The sequence below is a fragment of the Taudactylus pleione genome, unplaced genomic scaffold (assembly GCF_031769625.1).
Source record: "Taudactylus pleione unplaced genomic scaffold, aTauple2 ptg000178l, whole genome shotgun sequence".
In the NCBI taxonomy this organism is placed as follows: domain Eukaryota; kingdom Metazoa; phylum Chordata; class Amphibia; order Anura; family Myobatrachidae; genus Taudactylus; species Taudactylus pleione.
In genome coordinates, this window is record NW_028284580.1 from 13,319,684 (window position 1) to 13,340,811 (window position 21,128).

General features: G+C 42.2%; 1 protein-coding gene across 1 annotated transcript; it reads right to left on the reverse strand.

Moving 5' to 3' along the window:
- Positions 1-1,923: 1,923 nt before the first annotated feature.
- On the reverse strand, positions 1,924-19,377 carry ATP6V0E1 (ATPase H+ transporting V0 subunit e1). The gene is made up of 4 exons (XM_088475782.1): positions 19,183-19,377; positions 16,732-16,779; positions 5,219-5,337; positions 1,924-2,299 (listed from the first exon to the last, which is right to left on the reverse strand). Exons 1-3 carry the CDS (start codon positions 19,284-19,286, stop codon positions 5,244-5,246), a joined length of 246 nt encoding a protein of 81 aa, XP_088331908.1. The 5' UTR covers positions 19,287-19,377; the 3' UTR covers positions 1,924-2,299; positions 5,219-5,243.
- Positions 19,378-21,128: the final 1,751 nt, after the last annotated feature.

The window sequence follows — 21,128 nt, forward strand, 5'->3', positions numbered from 1 at the left end:
TATATATCACACACAAAATAAGAAGTGAAAACCGTACTGGCGCTCCTAGTTATGCTGCCCGACAAGTTCCCACTCGTACCCCAATACGACAACGATTGCAAAGTAATAAAATGAAAAAGGGAATGTCTCAGGGCGCTACTGTCTTGCCACCTTAATAAAGTGGATCCTATAATATAAGTCCACAAAAAACATTCTCATAAAGAGCACAATTTATTTGAAATAATGTATACAAGTCCTTTCAATTATGTAAAAAGTCCTCTTCTATACAATAGAAAACTTGTATGAAAGGTCCAAGGATCAAGTCACTATTCAAATAGGAGTCTTTCCCAAGTGGCAGGTAGTGTAGTCTCTTCTCAAATCATATACATGGAGTATACACTCTTCTCAAGTCATGCGTACTGTAGTGCCAGCAACATCCACATCCCGGGCGCCTACATGCAACTTGGGAATGACTCCTATTTGAATAGTGACTTGATCCTTGGACCTTTCATACAAGTTTCCTATTCTATAGAAGAGGACTTTTTACATAATTGAAAGGACTTATATACATTATTTCAAATAAGTGTGCTCTTTATGAGAATTTTTTTTGTGGACTTACATTATGTTAAAACAGGGATTCCCAAACTTTTTTGAATTACAGCGCCCTAGAGTATCAGCATTGTTTTCACGGCACCCCTAAGTCAAAAGTTTGTTTTTGAGAAATGCAGAAAAATGTAGTAAACTAGTTAAGTGAAGTAAACTGTGCTGACCTGTCATCCTTAGGGTCAGTTATATGGTAGTGGACAGGTTTGCACTTCTGTTTGTCCACATATTTACATTACAATGACCATAAATAATTTGATTTGGTGCTAGACCACCATCCTGAGGCACCCCAGTGCACAGTTTGGGAACCACTGTGTTAAAGGATCCAGTTTATTAAGGTGGCAACATAGTAGCTCCCTGAGACTTCCCTATGTTTTATTATATATATAATTTTTTTATTTTTTTTTCAAAGGACGGCGGCAGCTGCTGGTCTGTGGAGTAATTGTGTCAGAGTGCCGCCTTCCTTCGATTTTATCGTTGGGGCTCGGAGCAGGGGTTACCTACGGATAGATAATATATATATATATATATAGACATGTATCTATCATATATATATATATATATATATATATATATATATATATATACATATACACACACACATACATATATACGTATACATACACATATATACACACACACATATACAGGTTGAGTCTCCCATATCCAAATATTCCGAATTACGGAATAATTTTGGCATGACAGATAACAAAACCCTTGATTTTTGATGGTTCAATGTACACAAACTTTGTCTAAGGCACAAATTATAAAAAATATGGTATAAAATTACCTTCAGGCTCTGTGTATAGGGTGTAAATGAAACATAAATTTATTTCATGTATGTACACAAACTTAGTTTGAGCCACAAAATGATTGAAAATATTGTATAAAATGAGCTGCAGGTTATGTGTATAAGGTGTATATAACAAATAAATGCATTGTGTGTGTATATTGGGGTCCCATTCCCAAGATATTTCATTATGATATGCAATTATTCCAAAATACGGATTATTCCGTTATCCAAAATACCACTGGTCCCAAGCATTTTGGATATTGGAGACTCAACCTGTATATATATATATTTATTTATTTTTTTATTTTTGCATTATTTTGTCTATTGTTGCAGTCAACTTTCAGGATGAGAGAAATCTGTAGACAATACAGAGATCATGTCTGTTTTATGTTTTTTTCATAGAACCATCTTTTATTCTCATAAAAACATACATACCAAGAACTTGGCGGCTAAAAGGCACACACTGATTTGTGGTATTGGGAGATAAGGCAGGAACGGAATGTACTTTGTTAAAAATACAGATGAAGAAAAAAAAAACAAAATACAAATAAATAGGACATTCTTATTATTTTATCATTTCAATGCTGAAGGGAAAAATATTTAGTTTACAATTATGACACTGAAATCAAGAGAAATTAAAAATACAAAGTTAATCCCTTAGCTCGCTGAGTGCAATAGTATGTTGTGGGATTTCGTAGATTTAAAATTAATTTGTGAGAGACAGTAACCTGGAAGAGTATTGGAACTGAAAATAAAAAAAGAAGAAGGTCATAAAATGTTACTCCCAAGAAGTGAAACAAAAATATTAGCGGAGAGGAAACACTGGTTTGTGTGTGAGGAATGCAGGACAGCAGACAGACGTCCCAGAATACAGTTAAGGCATTTTTGGTGAGAGAGCGACGATTAAGGCAAGTCTACGCTCCCCTGAAAAACAAGAGAAGGCAGATTGTTACAGAACAGATATACAGTATAATATTACAAAGCAATTCCAAAAACCATGTACAAGTAGTTTTTAGTTACCTCTATAAAAGGTGGATTAAAGTGAATGTAACCATACATACACAGATGCAGGGCCTGATTCAGAGATACGCAATGCCAATATTTACGCAGATTGAGCAAAGTTTAGCCATTGCGCATGCGAGTAAGTGGACGCGCACAGCGATTGTTTTGCGATTATGCTCACAAAGAGGATTTACTCGCAAAGTGAGTGACAAGTAGTCAGAATTAGGGAGAGGCTACATGGGGTAAATGCTAGCATATAAGGACTGTTTAAAAGCCATTTCATAGGCGTGCATAAATTAGCCATTGTAAACTCCTTCCCAGCGTGAGACAGGTCAGACTCGACTCAGAAGCTACGTGGCTGCCCGATCTACATCAATGTTACCGATACTTACGCTGATGCACATCGGACAGATATGAGAAGGCAGCGGTGGGCATCCCTATGATTGGGTTAACTTTGGAAGACGTGCATATTTTAGCTACTGCGATCCATTAGAGATCGCAGTTGCATTAGTGTAAATCTCGGAAACCGGTCCACAGTTCTAACAGGGGTAAATATTTTATGTACGTACCAATTACATACTCACTATGGGGCCCGATTCTGAGTTGGGAGCAAAGCAAAAAAAAAAAAAAAATGCAGTTACTGCTGGGTACACAACTCAGCGATGTGACCATGTATCACATCGCCATACACGCTGCATGATCCGCCGTATGACTATGCGATATACTGTAATATGCTTAATGTAGCAACACCATGTCGTCCGTGGCATGGTTCCATCTGATGTGCAGTACATCAGATGGGAAGATGCAACCCCCCCGCCCCCCAATTCATCAAACAATGAACAGAGTGGATTAGGGGGTACACACTATACGATGGTCATTCTGATCAGTTATGGATTGCAATATTGCCAATATCTAGCAGTGTGTATCCTGCTTAACTTTACAGTTTGATAAACCATGCTGTAATACAAGGGGGTCAAATACATTTACATTGTTTATATGCAGGGAAAGCACTGGCTGCTTTTGCATGTAGCCCACATATGCGGATTAGCTTTATATTACCTCTGCAGCTTAGATTTGAGCTAGGGCGCGCCTCTCCCAATTCTAAATCTCTCTGCACCTAATAAATCTGCCCCACCTTCAGTGCAATATGGTTTTACCATGGTGAAAAGTTACTTTTATTTCCCCTTTGCTCCCAAATCGAAATCAGCCTCTTTGTGCCTAATTGATGTCATTGGTTCGCAGGAGGTTAATATGTTACATTTCATGTATATTAAATAAAATAGCAGACAAAACAAACACTTATATTGTTTACAAAATAAACGTTGCATTTAAAAGGGTTATACATTTCTTTTCTTTTTTTTATGCATTTTATTTTCTGGGGGCATCTCCATACTGAGCATGTTGGTACTGATAGTATGCCAAAATGAATTACAGTGTGCCATCTGCTGTATACAGTGCTTCCTGGCAGTGGTGAATAGAGCAAGGATAGTTACACATTAGCCCCTTGACTTATTGGTCTACCTTGCAACTACCACTGCTGTGCTGGCATTAGGGGAGGGGGGCTAGTATTGATGTGCTCTTCTGCTCCCTCCCATGGTGTATTCCTGTTTATAGTAGGGATTAACTATCAATTTAGAAAAAGATACCTAGGCTGACAGGCAGGATGTACAGCCAGTAAGGTCCGGGGGATAATTTGCTGCTACCACTTGATTATCTGGCCGGTAATTCCCCTCTGCTGCTTTCCCACTCCCCTCCTATTTCTCATGTTCCTTTTCACCTCATAATCCCATCATTCCCTCCTGCAAGGACCAGATGTATGTATTCCCGTGCATGATGGTATTCATGTACCAATTACTGTGTTCACCCCAGAAATTCCCCAAAGCATCTCACTGCTCCCCCAGCCCCCTTCCACCCACTGGCCAGCAGGCTCTGGGAAGGAGGGGGGAGGTTACGAGTCAGAAATGCCTGTAGCCCGTCTCCAGTGTAGGGTGGGCCGTAGGCAGAGATGGAGGGGTCCTCTGTCCAGGAGGGGCAGTCCTGCTAAGCACGTCGTGCCGGCTGTGGGCGCCAGGCTGTGTAAGAATAAATGCTGGGCAGACTGGTCATTAGAAATGCCCTGGGGGAGAACCCTGAATTAGCCAGTCACAAGCAATTTGCTAGTGCTGGCAATCGGTGCATGTAACTATTCAGATATAATACAAAGGTATCAAACATATTATGTATCTGGTTAACAGTCTCAATGTGTTCACAATTACACAATGATGTCTCTACTGCCTTCGATCTACAATCGAATTTCCCTCCCATCACCCATCCCGCTTCTCCAGGCACAGGTGGGCATAAGAATCATGCAAGTCTGCAAAGGCTCATATGTCTGCGTCCATTTTCTGGATATGCACTGAGAAATATCACGCAGGATGCTTTGTGCAAACTGCATCAGTCCCTGTGTGTTCAAGTAAAGTTTATTGAAGTGCACATATATATGGGAACTGATCTTAACAATCTGTAGAAGGATGGAGGACAGGAAGTAGAGACAGCTGTGGTAATATAGTTGAGAGCTTTGCTTACATAATCAGTGTCTTCAAAATAGCATGGGTAATATGTGTATCCTGGCTCTCTCCATGCTCCCAGTTTAAGACAAGGAAATTTTATATGTATGTATGTGCGCAAATGTGTATGTGCCTTGGCCAGTCTTGTGGTGCAATATATGAGCTGCCTCAATTAGTGATTTACTGGTAACCTAATATACAGATTATAGGATGTATTACACATTATCCATTACAGTTATTTTGTATATATCTCATTTGTTTGGGGCGTGAGGTGCTATATGTCTGAATTTCTTACCTTAAAAATCAGGAGCAGATCTAGTTTAAGGCCAATGGTTTTTCAAGTAATAGATTACTTCAGGATTGAGTTGAGGTCCAAACAGAGGATTTAACTGAGACAGTATAGCAATGAGCCAGCTGTATACCAAAACATTGAGAGAAAGGAAGATCATAAGATACAATAAAACACAACCAAACACAAAAGAGCACATAGCCACAATCTGACACCCTGCATCTACCCTCAGTTGGACTCACTGCACAGCGACATCAGCGAAAGCTTGATTGGGATCACAGACCTCTTTTGGAACTACTGCGTGAAGAGAGCAGGGCACAAATGTAGATTGGTATTCATAGTGCTGTAATACTGTATGTATTTCATATGGTTATGGGTCTATTAGAATGTTTGATGGTAAAACTGTTCTTAAATATATAGGTTCTCTAACATGCCCTATAAAATAACTACCATCACTCTTGGTGACAGGGGCACCAAGCTACAAGAAATTGTGACAGGAGTGTCGGTAAGCTCATGGACCATTCTGCCCAGGAAAGGCTACCAAGGGGTAACTTGGAAGAGGAGTCAGGATGACCAGTTCCTACTACGATTTTGCTGCCCTCTGCTCTGCCCAAAGGATTCCCCCAGACTGCCCAAAGACACAGACCGCAGGTGGACCTCCTGCAGTGTACCATAAAGGGGAAAATGAGCCGACAGCCGCTCAATTAGTAGGTGAATAATCCAAATGGGAAATTCTATCTAAATGCAGACCTAATGAAGCCACACCAACATGGGTACAAGACCATTGTTGAAAGGGGACCTCTACCAGCCAGTGCTCGATTCTGTTCCGAACATGGCGAACTGGATGATGCAAGTGATCTTATCTCCAAGTCTCCATTCCTGTGCTACCGACAAAACCAGGATGACACTGGACTTAGAGCTTTAGTCCCCAATTCCATTGGTCCCGGTCCTGAACCACACATTTAGTGTAGGGTTGATCAGTAGGCTTTTTTGTGCCATGGACCATTTGGTTATAGTTACATATGGGTTGACCTGCTAGCGCTGAGTGGCAAAAGAGCTAAACATCAACCCAGTATCTGCACAGTCTTAACTCGCTGAAATTTTGCCATACAGATCAAAGATAATTGATCAGCTCTGTTCACATTATATTTACCATGAAATATGATGTAATAGATATAGGGGGATGATTTAATTCAGCGCATTGCTGAACAGCCCCAGGAGGGAGCTCCCAGAGCTATTCAATTCAGCACACTGTGTAGTCCGACTAAAGTGCCGGCCGCGAGGCTGTTTTCTGGCTTAGCGCTGCGCTAACAGCTCTGCGGCTGGCACTTTAGTCACGAGAACCGGCATTCTCCGACTTAACAGCTTCCCGACAAAATAAACAAACATCGCAGTGAATTGAATAGTTCTGGGGGCTCCCTCCCAGTGCTATTCAACATCACAATTAATTGATTTGGCCCCATAAACTGTAACCTACTCTAGTGACATCCACACACAAAAAAAAAAAATAATAATAATTCAAACTGTAGCACAAACAAACATAGAAAAACATATGGAGATTGCTGTACTACATAAAAAAGTAACACTGTTTTTAATCACAAACTAAACATTTTAAAATTAAAAAAAACTATTACAAAATCCGATAATTTTAACAACTATAGGAATATTTGGCGTATTACACATACATTGCCATTGTTTGTGTCTACATCAAAATATAGTGACAGACCGATGTATTTCAGATTATAGGATACAACCAACAGCCTCGTACTGAAAGAACACAGCACATTCTTAGAATCTGTCACGTCACCTACTTCCTACCTTATTTCCAGGTATGTCAAGCTATGATGGCAATGTACTTAAACAGTAACGAGTCATTTTAAAGTACACGCAGACAGTATATCTTATGCGCCGCAGTTAACTGAATGTGAACTATACTAGTGCGGTGACTGCAATAACACAAAAATACGTAACGTCCTCAGGAGGTTTATCTGCAGCACTTTCCAGTCTGGTTTTGTTGCATTGCAGGGTTTAGGGAAGAAAAAAAAAAAAAAAGAAACACAAAGCAAGCTAGATCGAGGCTAGAGATCTGCCGAAAACAACATGGTTATATAATGCTGCCCCGGAAATTATGCCAACTACACAAGGTGAAACCCATAGTTCAGTTTAGCTCAAAAGTAAAGGTAGGTGTTTAGTTTTTTTTATCAATCTAGAAAGAGCCATATTTTACATGCCTTTAATGGCAGAACGAAGAAAACAAGCTACGGTGAAATACAAAAGACCATTGATGTGTCCCAGTGTATAATAACCACTAGAAGTGACTCACACTGCGATTCTGAGAACACTGTCAGTGAGCAATCGGTGTGTGCCAGTTCAATCCCCTGTATAATGGAAATCTACATAAATTCATACTTTCTTTCAGCCTTTAATTAATGGTATATAGCAATAAATGTAACTGAAAAGCAAGTACAATTACTTCAACACATCTGTATAAACACAAGCACATTAGAGAGATATATATATATATATATATATATATATCTCACACACTATATTGATCCCATTCAAGAGATGAATAAAGAGTACACACTGAGCAAAAACATACCGGTAGGTACCGATCCAATATTCACTGCATCAGGTCAGAGCGTTCGTTTACAGGATCGGCGGCACCAGTAGGTCAGTGTGTACCTAGGTTAAATCTCTCTGCACATTGTAAATCTGCCCCACCTTCAGTACAACATGGTTTTGCCAAGACACCCAGTTACTTGGTCTTTTTTGCTTAACTCCCATCTCAGAATCAGACCCCTTTTACAAATGTTACCTCCAGAGGCAGTTTGGAGATCACATGAGTGTTACAAAGGCCAGATGATTTTACATGCTACATACTTCAGCACTCGGTGCTTCCGTTCATGAGCCTATCACTTTCTGGCTGAGCTGCTGTTGCTCCCTGATCTGACTTGCTGGAAAAGTAGAAACAGTGCCACATTGAAAGTCACTGAGCTCCTCAGTATGACCTATTCTGTTGTTAATGTTTGACTAGAGACTGCATGGCTTTATGCACCTATTAGAAAAGAGGGTCTGAAATGGGCAAATGTAGTGTTCATTCTAGGTCAGGACAGGGCGCAGGATCGTAGAAAGGGCAATTCCGTGCGGCCAAAAAAAGGGTGTGGCCACAAGAAAAATGCTGTGTATTTAAGGCATGCCCCCTTTTCATCACTCTTGGGGATGTGCACAGCACTTATGGGCATACTGGGCTCCCCCCTAAGCTCTCCCCACTGTGAATAGCAGTGAGCACTGCACCCCAATTTTTCCCACCCGCGGATGGGGACAGCACCTAGAATGCCGTTTTAGCAGGGCGCCACCAAAAGTTCAGGGAGGAATTCTGCCCTTTTAAAATCGGGCAGGGCACAAAGAAAAAAAATGAAAAAGAATTAAATAAATAAATGTGTAAGGCATGTCCTAGACATACATCAGCAGACGTGAGCATCCACCCTCCCCACTAATGGTTCCTACTGATGGACAGAGAGAAGGAAGTCGGGACAGTGGGAAAGTGCAACATGTGTAGGGGCTGAAGAAAAGAAACCCCATGACCTGGCATTCCCCAAGTCCAGTGTACTAGTTTCATATATATATGCCTTGATATAAAAGCACAGTGTAGACTAAAGAGCAACTTCTTACCGCAGAAGCGGATATTGTGCTATTGTGCTAGCCAAGCACTGACCTGCAAACACTCCTTCCTGGATGTGCAATAGGCGACAGAGCAGACAGAACACACTCTGTATTGTAGAGAAGGATTTGTAATACATAGTAATCGTACCAAAATACACTAATATGGGAAAGTGCTCCCAATTGCCAAGCTGCCATTCAAGCAAACAAACAAAAAAAACCAAACACTTACTTTGCACTATAAAAGCAATTCCATCTAAAATTAATAATTCCATTTTATATAATGGTGCTACCATAGCTCAAGCCAGCAAGAAAGCACAATTTATACAGCTGTCTCTAATTATATATATATATATATATATATATATATATATATATATATATAGATCAAGAATAGAAAACAGGTGGCACTGTGGGATATGATGGGACACCAGTTCAATTCAGCAACATTTCCAGATACTTATGGAGTCTTCTTCAAGCTAAAAGAGAGAGTTAGTGTCATAGAACAATACTGGTTTAAATAGTTTTGTGCCATTATAACTAGGGGTGAGCGGATTCGGTTCTACTCGGTTCCGTTCGGATTTAAAAACCGAATCTTATTGGGTATCAGCTGTCACGAGTTTTGGATAGCCAATAAGATTCGTTTTTTAAAACCGAACGGAACAGAGTAGAACAGAATCCGCTCACCCCTAATTATAACCAGGATTGTCGTCTGCTTTGATTATATAGATTTCTTATGGTTACTTATGGTGCAAAGTGCAAAACGGTTGTTGAAAAAAATGTATTTGGCAAAAAATTACATTCTGGTGATCAACTTTCATTATTTTTTTTTTATTTTTTTTAGATATTCTTCATCAACACTTGTGCAGAAAATGCTACAGATGTGTCCCCATGCTCTGTGGCTTCAGGCATGCCAAACAGCCCCTCTCGGCGCACCAGGTCTCGTGCGCCAAGAATCTTTTTAACTCAAAATGTGTCTTATTCACACAAACGAGACAACTGGAAGCGACAAATAAACGCTACTAGATTTCAATGACTAATTTGATGTGCGACATCTGTGTGCGAAGGAGTCTGAATCTGTATACAAAGTGCTATGATGCAGCTGCCGCAGCTTTTTCATTTCATCTGTGACTATATACTTGCTGAAAACTAATCCCTGTGTGGTTAAAGTTGCAGCCTGGCGTCTCTGGTACACTGCGAGCAGCTTTTTGCTGCGTCTGCCATGTGATTACACCTCTAGGAGCGGCATAATTGTACAGGACGTCTCGCACCGTATGGGCTATTAGGGCTAGGTGTATAAGGACATATCTGTAGCATTCTTTCCATTCATGTTATTCAAGGATTCAATATAAACAAAAGTTCCACACCTCAAACGCTGAGGCATGGGGTATGACATGGTCTGTGTACACTATAAATAAGAACATTGAGTCATGCATCAGGCTGAAACCAGCTGTTTTGAATGAAGGCCAGATCTTTATAGTCTCTAACAGGAGCATGTCAGAGAGAGCCAGATATAAGCAGGGAGTTAGCCTGCACCATCAGTTACAGCACGTGGAGTGGAAGCTGGCCAGGAGACTGGGCAAAATGACCCTCAAAATAACCTGTCGACTTACTACTTGTCAGACCCACATCATTATCGGAGTGCGTAGGAGGCTGCACCAATACGATTTTGTGCCTTGTTGAAGAAACGCTCAGTTCTAGGTCATATCCAACCAGGGACTATAGTGCACTATTATTATTACTCTTTAGTTTCAAAATACCAATATATCACAGTGTTGTAAAACATGAAGGCATACCAAACAATAAAGTGGCTAACTATATTTATTCTCTTTCCATTTGACTAAAGTAGATATTAAAGCTATAATAAATGGCAGGCAAAGAAGTAACAAAAGGATGCTCAATCTCAAAGAGGGGAAAAATAAAACTGTGGGCCTGATTCTGAGTTGTACCCTAATGCCGCTGCACCTGTGTACACAGCAGCGATACCAAAATATGCAAATGTCACCAGCGACAGGAGATGTATCATGACACATCTGTACATCTAGCCTCAATATGTCACACAGCACGACTTACCTGGCATGAGTTAGGCGCCAGGTTCCATGCAATTCTGCTAGCGTCGGTCGTCTTTTTTTCCCCGAAAATGCATCTAAAGCTGGGTACACGCTTAGTGTTATTTTGAACGATTTGCCCGATAGGAATGGCAAACTGGTAAAAAAGATATCACCACAACAGCCTGCGCTCCTGGACTGCAGCCTTAGTCCACTCTGAGGCGCACTACACCTTGGCATACATAAACAATACAAATGAGTGGTCCAATTGGCGCTGTCTTTCTAGATTCCAGATGTAATGCGGAATCCTCCTCTCAATAAAAAGAAGAAAAACAAAAACAACGTCTGTGTGTACATCCAATAGATAATAGGTGTAACCAGGAAGAACTCGTGAATAACTCACCTATCTTAGGTGAGATACATTCATCAAAAGGTATCTTTTATGTTTCTTCCTTAAACTTAATTCAAGGATGTAGCATACAGGTATCCCCCCTGAGGCACCAAACTCACCTGAATTCAGGTTTGGATGTTCCACAAATGGTATCTTTAGATCTCCCAGTATGGTTGTCTCAAAAGGGTTTACCCCTCCAGAAATCCAATCAGCATAAAAATATTCAAGTCAGACACCTGAGTCTTCACTTATACATATCACATCGCTTCATAAAATGCAGGTGTTCAGATATTTTGTTTAAAAAATATATTTTAATCCTCCAAACACAGCAGCATAAAAAACAACATAAAAAACAGCATGAAAAATATAGTTCAATCCGTACAGTTTAGGCCTTCCAAAAGGTATGTATCCAAAAGGTGTGGTTACACAAGTAATGGTCTTTCTACAAAAACCTGTGGCCCACCGAATGAGGGATCCTTCATTCGGTGGGCCACAGGTTTTTGTATAAAGACCATATAAAGATACCTTTTGTGGAACATAAACCTGAATTCAGGTGAGTTTGGTGCCTCAGGGGGGATACCTGTATGCGACATCCTTGAATTAAGTTTAAGGAAGAAACATAAAAGATACCTTTTGATGAATGTATCTCACCTAAGATAGGTGAGTTATTCACGAGTTCTTCCTGGTTAAACCTATTATCTATTGGATGTACACACAGACGTTGTTTTTGTTTTTCTTCTTTTTATTGAGAGGAGGATTCCGCATTACATCTGGAATCTAGAAAGACAGCGCCAATTGGACCACTCATTTGTATTGTTTACGAATGGCAAACTGTTCAAATCGTGAAGTGTGTACCCACTATGTCGGCGGTGCGCCCTCCCATGGGATCGTCAATCACATTATTAAGTCGGCCCTAAATGCAGCTGCCAGTTTGCAAGCGTACTCACAGATCCGTTCTGCACATGCACAGAACGGGTCTGGCGCCTGCGCAGATTCCCAAACATCGGGAATCTGCGTTCAGCAGTGCACTGCTGAATCAGGCCCTCAGTTTCAAAGTATACACGTGTCAGATATCATATTAATCAGCACAGTCTGCTTATGCGTTCTAGTCACAAACAGCCCAAAAATGCAAATAGGATGCCCGATGCTAACAGAGTCTCATAGGACCTGGGGCGCCGACAGGTTTTTTTTTTTTTAGCACGACGGCAACAAAGAAATAAGTACACATCTGTATTGAGACGCTTTGCAAATCCAAGCATCTGTGTACAAAGACGCAGCATCGGTCGCAGAACATTCTATTATCGCAGCCCTGAGTGAGCCTACAATGCCGCAGAATGGCTGCAGGAATTAAAACACCAGAGTCATATTCATTGCATACGGACTCGCAGTCGCAGGGTGAGACACCCCTGAATGGTCGCAACACTCCTGTGTTCCTTGCCGCCACTCCCTGTTACCTCCCCGACTGTCGATCACAATATGAATACATACTTGCTGCAAGCGACTACGGTAATGTACCTTGATGAATGTGCAGTGCAACTCAGACAGCCGATATTCGCTCAACTGCGAAAACATCGGCATAGTGTACAACTCTGAATCAGGCTCTGTGTGTAGTGCAGTGTTACTCAAATGTCCTCAAAGCACCTCTACAGTCTAGGTTTTATGGATATCCATGCTTGAGCACAGATGGCTAAATCAAAATAACTTAAGTACTAATTAATACCCCTTTTACACCGGAGCTAAAACCCGGGTTTTTGAAGTGTTAACCCGGGCAGCTCCCTGGTGTAAAAGGGGAGAGGGTTGGATCGCCGGGTCGAGTGACCCGGCAATCCAACCCAGGTAACTAGCAGGGTTTAACACGGGCGTAGCCCGTGAAACCCTGCTATGGGAACAGCGCACTCCGGGTCACGAAGACCTGGAGTGCGCTGCTAGCCGGCCGATTGGCCCGGCTTCAGTGGCGCTTGGAGATGACGTCATCTCCAAGCGCCAATTTCACTCTGCAAAAGCCGGGTCTATGCAGACCCGACTGCGGTGTGAGCGGCGCTGACTCGGGAATATCCCAAGTCAGCGCCGGCAAAATTCCGGGTCTGATCCGGATAGGAACTTTGTTCCAACTCCGGGTCAGACCCGGAATTTAGGTGTAAAAGGGGTATAAGTCACCTGTGCTCAAGCAAGGATATCCTTAAAACCAGGACTGCAAGTGGCCTTTGAGAATTGAGTTTAGGAAACTGAGTGTCCTAAGGCGACCTCAGGGAGGACAGAAACCTCCCGTGGAGCAGAAGGACTAGGCACAAAAAGCAATGAGACATTTTTGATGTTAATGTCCATTTAAAGAGATATCTCCGACACCTGCTGCGATCTCTCCATTCCCGCAGGCAGCCGCATCTCCCATAGGTTTCTATGGGGGATGCAATGCTGCCAAATTTACCAACTTCCGGAATGCGATGCATTCCGGATATTGGCCCCCGCAATGGCGATCGTGCATGTGCAGTCATCACTGTGTATGCGCACAGTAGCCCCGGCAGCTCTCCAGGCACATTGCATGGACCTGCTCCTTTCGGATACATCCGGGCGCTATTATCGCATATTGCAATGCAACCAAGGGGCGGAAATGTCATGCTCAGATCGCATTGCAATAGCGATCATTAATAAATGGGGGCCTATATCTTTGAAACCTACAAACTACCTCCATTGCCCACTTATTTTTTAGAAAAAATATATATTTATAATATTGTAATGGAAATTTCTAAAATGCAATAGCAGCTGTGGGTTTGGTATATTATGCTGACATTGACCATGTCGACAATCATGAAATGTAGACATTGACATAATGTCGACAATGCATTTCTAAACATAAAGTTAACCCTTACCTTAATGGTAATGTCACCATTTTTATTATGTCGATATGTCATGTCAACATTTCTACATAATCATAACTGTCCAAATTCTGGTGTTGACTATACGTATGTCGACAGTGGGACGTTGACATTCTAATTACATACCGCAGCTTTATTTTTTTGTTTACTTTTCTATAAAACGAACTCTTACAAGCAGAATCTCCTGATGGTATATCAATGTGCTACGGCTAATGTAGGTTGGCTTTCACTTTACATAGTACAGGTTTACTTGCAAGGAAAACATTTTTTGTAGATTTAAAAAAAAAATAAAAAAAATTCAAATCTAAGCACAAAAAAAAAAAAAAAAAAAAAAAAAGGAACAGAACAAAAAGATGTTGTGTCATCAAAGCAGAGTGCCAAACAATAAAACCCACACAAGGGGAATTAATTAGGTTCGATTTGGGTCCTAGGAGTTGAACTCGCACCATGAATTTTAGTTGCAATTTCAATTGCAAACTCGCATTGCTTTTTTAGAGGATATTTGTGCTTTTTTGTGAAGACCCCCCCCCCCTCAGCAGGTGAAAAGGTAGGAGAAATTTATCTTAAGGAACAAATGTCGGGACACAGTGTAGAACCTCTGGTACATTGCTCCCTCATGCACTTGGAGGGGTTTAAATAGCATAATTTGGCCAATAAAGTTACATGTCCGTTTTCTGATGAATTTCTCTAAAAATCTCAATAATTGGCTAAATTATGTGGGACAGGTAAGGATTTAGCCAGAGTTTTCATTGCCTGGTGCGACTAGTGTGCCCGCGTCTATGGCGTGCGCATGCTTATGCACGCGCACGCCATAGACTTCAAAGGAGAGAAAACCAGACACGCCTAGTCGCAGCCCGTCCAGAGCTGTGTGCATGCATTGCGGCAACATCTGTACATGGAGGTGCAAATTATGTGGGACAGGTACATAGAGGTGTTGTATTGATGGGAGAGGGTTTTTTGAACTGGCAGATGAGAGGTAAAAGTGTTTATTCTGACTTTTTACAAACTTGTATAAAAATACTGCAAAATCACTGTACAATCATTTTTCTGTACCCTCAAATGCCAGAAAGACTTTCATTTGCTGAAAAACACTTGCCACTATCATTTTTCAAACTATTTTTAAAAAGTTCAAAAATCAGCCATTTGACACCATTTAAGAACCTCTAGTACTTTCCTTATGGCCACTATATGGTCCTGCTATCTCAGTTATTTTTTTGGGGTCAGGATGGTTTCCCCACTTTTTAATGCTCTTCTTCTTCTTCGCTTTCGATATAAAATTAACGCAACATCTCTGCAAGTAGCACGAATTTTTATGAAAGAAACTCGCATTCTCAAACTCACACCTAAATGAATTCCCCCCCCAAGTGTCAATCAAAATATTAACTCAAAATAATCCATATTATATATTTAGAAGTGAGAAAAAATACTTTTTGGGAGATATAAATATATAGTACAGTATATTAGTAGAAAAACTCAGCTCAGCTTGGATAAGAAGGTAGCAAAGTGGTCAGCATTGCTGCCTCACAGCACTGGGGCCTTGGGTCCACCCAAGGTAATATCCAGTACAGTTTGTATGTTCTCCTCATGTTTGCATAGCTTTCCTTTGGGTGCTCCGGTTTCCTCCCACAATCAAAGAACATACTGATAACTTCTACACAGTGAACCTATCAGAAAATTAATAATATTGTGAGTTTGGGCTTCAGTCAGTATCCCGGCGCAGGGGATGCCGATGCTAGAAACCCAACCACCGGCATCCTGAAGGTAAGTAGCGGAGTTGGAGGGAGGGCTAGGGTTAGGCACTACAGGGAGGGTTAGGGTTAGACACTAAGGGTCGAGGGTTAGGCACTAGGGGGGTGTAGATTATGTTCAGGCCACGGGGAGGGAGGGCTAGGGTACCTACCGACAGGTGTAGGTATCCTAACCCTGTTGTGATGCCGGCATCGGAATTTTGACCCTGAGCGACGGCGTCCCATATTCATCTCGTGTGTTTATGTAGTAGAGAATTTAGACAGTAAGCAGGGACAGATTTGAATGATAACAACAATCCCTTTGAAGTGCTGCATAATATATGAAAGGTGCTCTGTGAAAGGGATGTAGTCAGCATGCCGCCACACGGCATGCCAACGGACTATATCCTGGCGCCAGAATCCTGATCGCCGGCATGCCGAAGTTAAGTACCGGGGGGATTAGGTTTAGGGTTAGGCACCAAAGAGGGAGGGTTAGGGTAGGAGGGGGTGAGGATGAGTATACCGACCAACAAGTGTTATGTTAACCCTGTCGGGATCCCGGCGTCGGGATTCTGACCGCTGGGATACCGACTTTCGGCATTACATACCCATCCCCTGTGAACAGTTAACAATCTCCTGTTTTGATTTCAGTGAACCAAGACATTACAGCGAGGAACTGAATATCACAGCCACAAATGATGTTTATCTCTAGAATGATGGCCTGTAAGAACAGTTTGACAAGCAGATCAATGTGTCAAAAAAGATAGCGTGGCAAGGTGAGTGCATACTAGCTCAGAGTGGGGCTGTTTATACTCACAACAAATAGCAGCAGACGGCACATGTCACCAGCATGGTATTAATGACCCTGTAACAGAAACAAGACAGTAAGAAGAGAACACACTGTATTTGTGTAATCACAGGAAAGAGGGACGTTCTTTAGCCTGGATGACACTTTACCAGATCTTATTGGTTTTGCAACAGAACAATAAAAATCACCACATTTGGACACAAATTAGAAAAGATTTCTAAACATATTAAAACGTTGCAAATGTGCAATCAGCAGGCTTCCATTAGATAGACAAAAACATCTCCAGTTACAGACAGCAACAAATAAATAACCTAGTAAAATTATCAAAACCTAGAAAATTACCAGATGGCCATATTATACAGTACGTGTTTTTTAGATTCCTCTCACAATGGGTCTGATGCAGATTTGTACACTAATAGCATCGCCGATGCGCCATTGGATGCAGTAGCAGTGCTAAAATATTGTAATGTCGCAGGAGGCATCTGCAGACGCAGCATCAGATCACCAGTGCGACCATCAGTTACGATGGCCACAATCATCGCCCATCTGAGTAGTCTAAGCTTACTCAGAATGGGCGATGGAACTAGTCTGCCAGGGCCCGGGAAATCTGCGTCAGAAGACTGCGTCGGCACTCCCACAAAATAGAAGAGACACGCCTGCGTTTTGGGAAATGGTCCGCATCACCGCCCATTCCGTGTCCTTAAAAGGCTGCAGCATCCAGGGCACTGCGAGCGGGGTTGTAGCAGCATCCCAGCACATGTGCATCGTGGTCCCGGAGCATGCGCAATCCTCCCACCATCGGACTTGTATGCAAGCCATCGGGTTTGCATACAAGTCTGAATCTGGCCCAATTTAACAGGGGCTTGAGAAGTCCTTGTAATATTCCAATATTTATCAGACATAAAACAGCATGAGACAAAAAGGACTTCCCTGGCATTGGGTGTAACATCATTACAGGACTTATTGAGATTAGCAACAACTAAAGTAAAAAAAAATTTAAAAAAAAAGGGTAAAAGTAAAAAATGTTTTTAAAAAGTTGCATGACAAATGTGAATGTGGCTTTTTATACTGTATAATCTATTATATTACATAGAAATGCCAACTGGGTGATTCTGTTCCAATGAATGGTCACAATAAGTCCTAATAGGTTTTACATCAAAGAGCTTCATTTCATCAAGACTGTTCCATGTATCAGCGGCAAGTCGTCTCCAGACATACCTAGTTATGTGTATTTATGTGATAGAGAGTGACATACTGTATATATCAGTGGTCGAAGTGGGGTGGTATACGGCGGTATGACATACCGCCACTTCCCAGCCCCACTTCATTTTAGCCGCATAACAGAATGCACCAGCGCTGGGATGCAGTATGGCATCCCAGCGCTGGAACAGCGGCAATGGCAATGAGTAGAGATGTGTCCTGCAGGGGACAAATCTCAATCGGCGGCAGTGGAGATGCTGGCATGTAGCCGGAACAAAGCAATCATCTGGTTCCGGCTGCATTGTAAGCACTAAGCAGCACACACTGGCTGCAGTGCCAGCCAATCACGGGGCTCGTGGTCGCCAGCCAATCACGGGGCTCTCGGCCGCCAGACAATGAGAAGCTGCCAAGTGGCAGAGATTCAAACTCCATACCCCCACCTCTAAATTCCCACTTCAAGCACTGGTATATATTCAATGTTTACCAAACAAACTTTGCTGCAATTTAACTCTTAAAATCAACAACACTGTCTGCAAACAAAAGCTGCAAATTACCAGTTAGGGCAGATTATTAAATAAAGTCATAGCAGATCTAGTCCATCTGTGGCATTGAGTAAACAGTGTGTGCACCAATGTCATCGGCTATGTGGTGTATATAACATGTCAGGCAGAAAAGCAGAAGTTACTAAAGACACTGTCATTGGAGACTCAGAATCAAGTGACATGAAGGTCAAATAACTGGTCCCAACTAGTGACATGTTCATTAAATAGCAAGAACTAAAAAATATATCTGACTAAATGGGATTATGGGAATGATCTATTCAGCATTACATTGTTCCAGAAATAATAGGAAAACTATTCACATCACATATACATGAATGTTACTCATAGCAAAGACATATGTATGTATACACTGTGCACTACTGCAAAGCCTTACAGATAAACTTGAATATAATATATACCTGTTTTCAGTATAACATAGATACATTTAAAAAAAAAAAAAGCCCTAATAAAGGATACACTGCAAAAAAGTAGAATATTATTACAGCATTAATAAACTTCATGTATTTGCAACCATAGTAATGTTAAACATGGGGTCTGAAGACTAAACTGGCAATGTCTTGTGAATGTCTGTGGAGTGGTGACGACACGGGTGTAACTGGCGAGCCGGGTGTGCGGTGCACACAGCGGGTGATCGGCACCAGCAGCCGCACTCACTGATCACCCGGCGCCCACATGACCACTTCCACTGCACACTCACCCTCGGTTGGGTCCCTTGGGGATGAGCCACGGCAGCACAGCGCCCACGATACCCCAGAAGACGGTCATGACGATGATAGGGACGAGCAGCCCGGGGTAGGCCATGATGTCGGCGCTCTGCGATCACTCAGCAGCACAGGAAGACTAGTACTATTACTATCACAGTCATGTGACTACACCTAACTCGTCACGTGACTGCTGACACTGCCCCGCCTCTGCTGGAGACCTCCAGCAGGATGAAAGAGGCAGCGTAAGTGTCTCAGCCTCACTGCACTGCCTCCTCCCAGGGCACCCGCTGCCTGCAAGGCTGATAGGAAATGGAAGTATCTCTCTAGCTAACCACGTACCTGCAATATGAATGGGATTACAGTGTCACTGTCAGACTGTGCCTTTCGTTAAACCATGCCCCCTAAAAGCACAGACTTAATTAGCCCATCTCTGACAATAACCTGGGAGGAAATTTATCAAAGGTTGGAGAGAGATAAAGTACCAACCAATCAGCTCCTATCATTTTTCAAACACAGCCAGTAAAATGACAGTAGCCGATTGGTTGGTACTTTATCTCTGCAAGCTTTGATAAATCTCTCCCAAAGTTCCCTGCCCTGTAATGTGACCAGATTTAGATCTATTCAATAGGCGCTACACTCAATCTAGCTGCAGCTGCATCATGTTCTGGAATCCTGAACATGATGAGTGTTACTCATACCCCTTCTTGACAGGTAAGGGAGTGACGGGGAGCGGCGGCGGACCAGGGTCCCTCCATCAAGCCGCCCTCTCCCTCATGGCTGTATAAGATTTTATCTACTTGATATTTTATTGCTTTTTGAATTGGTGGATGTCATCCATATCCGATCAATGGTTAGGAAGCATAATCCGCAGATATTATATAATAGATATTTACAGGGTTGTCTTAGCAGTGTTGGCCCTGGGTAAAGCAATGCACTGGGGCCCCTACCCACCCATTCACGGGGAAAAAATAAATGGTCAATGAAATTAAACCCTCCTGCATGCCCATCAGACCTCCCACACATGCAGAGACTCTGTCTGACTGGTCTGAAGCCGCCGGATGAAGTGAAACTGGGACTGAGGTGAGTACTCGTCAGCTGGTGGGGGGCGGAGTATGGGGTGGGGGAGGTTAGATCAGAATACAGTGCACCCGTGGCCGGCTTATAAGAATATCACAAATTTACCAACTGCCCGCGGCTGCAGGGGGGCAGGTTGGCGGGCCCCTACAAGCTTCGGGCCCTTGGGCAATTGCCCAACAAGCCCAATGGAAGAGATGGCCCTGGATATTTATGATTCTCTACCCAAACCTTTCTTTGCCATGCCAATTCCTCAAAATCCTTTGAAACTAATGGAGCATACACACAATCAGATGTACGATTGAACGATTTGACCAACGATTTGAACTACGAACGATTTTTGATTGCATTAAAATGACTGAAATTGTTAAGGCGGTTATCCACTACTAGATATACAAACGAGAGCACAATTACGACATTGCATTCATGCTCTCGTTTGTATATCTAGTGATGTGCCTAGACTGAATGTTCACTCGTTCAGTCCAGGCACATCCATCATCCTCGCACATGCTGAACCTGACGGGATCGTCAGGTTGACCAGCATGTACGGGCGATGATAGATGTCGAAAGCGACCAGCGTGCACGCGCATCGCTGGTTGCTTCCCACCAAAGCATGCCCGATGCATGAGCGATTTGCAATCGCTTGCTAAAAATGCCCAGTGGATACCCCCCTTTAAGCTCAATTTTAAATGCTCATATTCAGACTCAGGAAATTCTTAAGGGGCATCCAATTTTCATTTAGTCGGACAGCTGTTGCATACATAACCTGCAGTTATGGCAATACCGAAAATAACCAACATTTTCAGATTGGCAGACAAGTATGTACCGGCAGTCTCAGCAGATTACTTGAACTTTCATGCCATTC

Coding starts and splice junctions, on each gene's coding strand:
- ATP6V0E1 (XM_088475782.1), bottom strand. CDS start 19,286: ATGGCCTACCCCGGGCTGCTCGTCCCTATCATCGTCATGACCGTCTTC. Junction 16,780..19,182: donor CCCAAGGGACCCAACCGAGG/GTGAGTGTGCAG, acceptor TTTCTGTTACAG/GGTCATTAATACCATGCTGG. Junction 5,338..16,731: donor GCCGTCTGCTGCTATTTGTT/GTGAGTATAAAC, acceptor TTTGGTATACAG/CTGGCTCATTGCTATACTGT.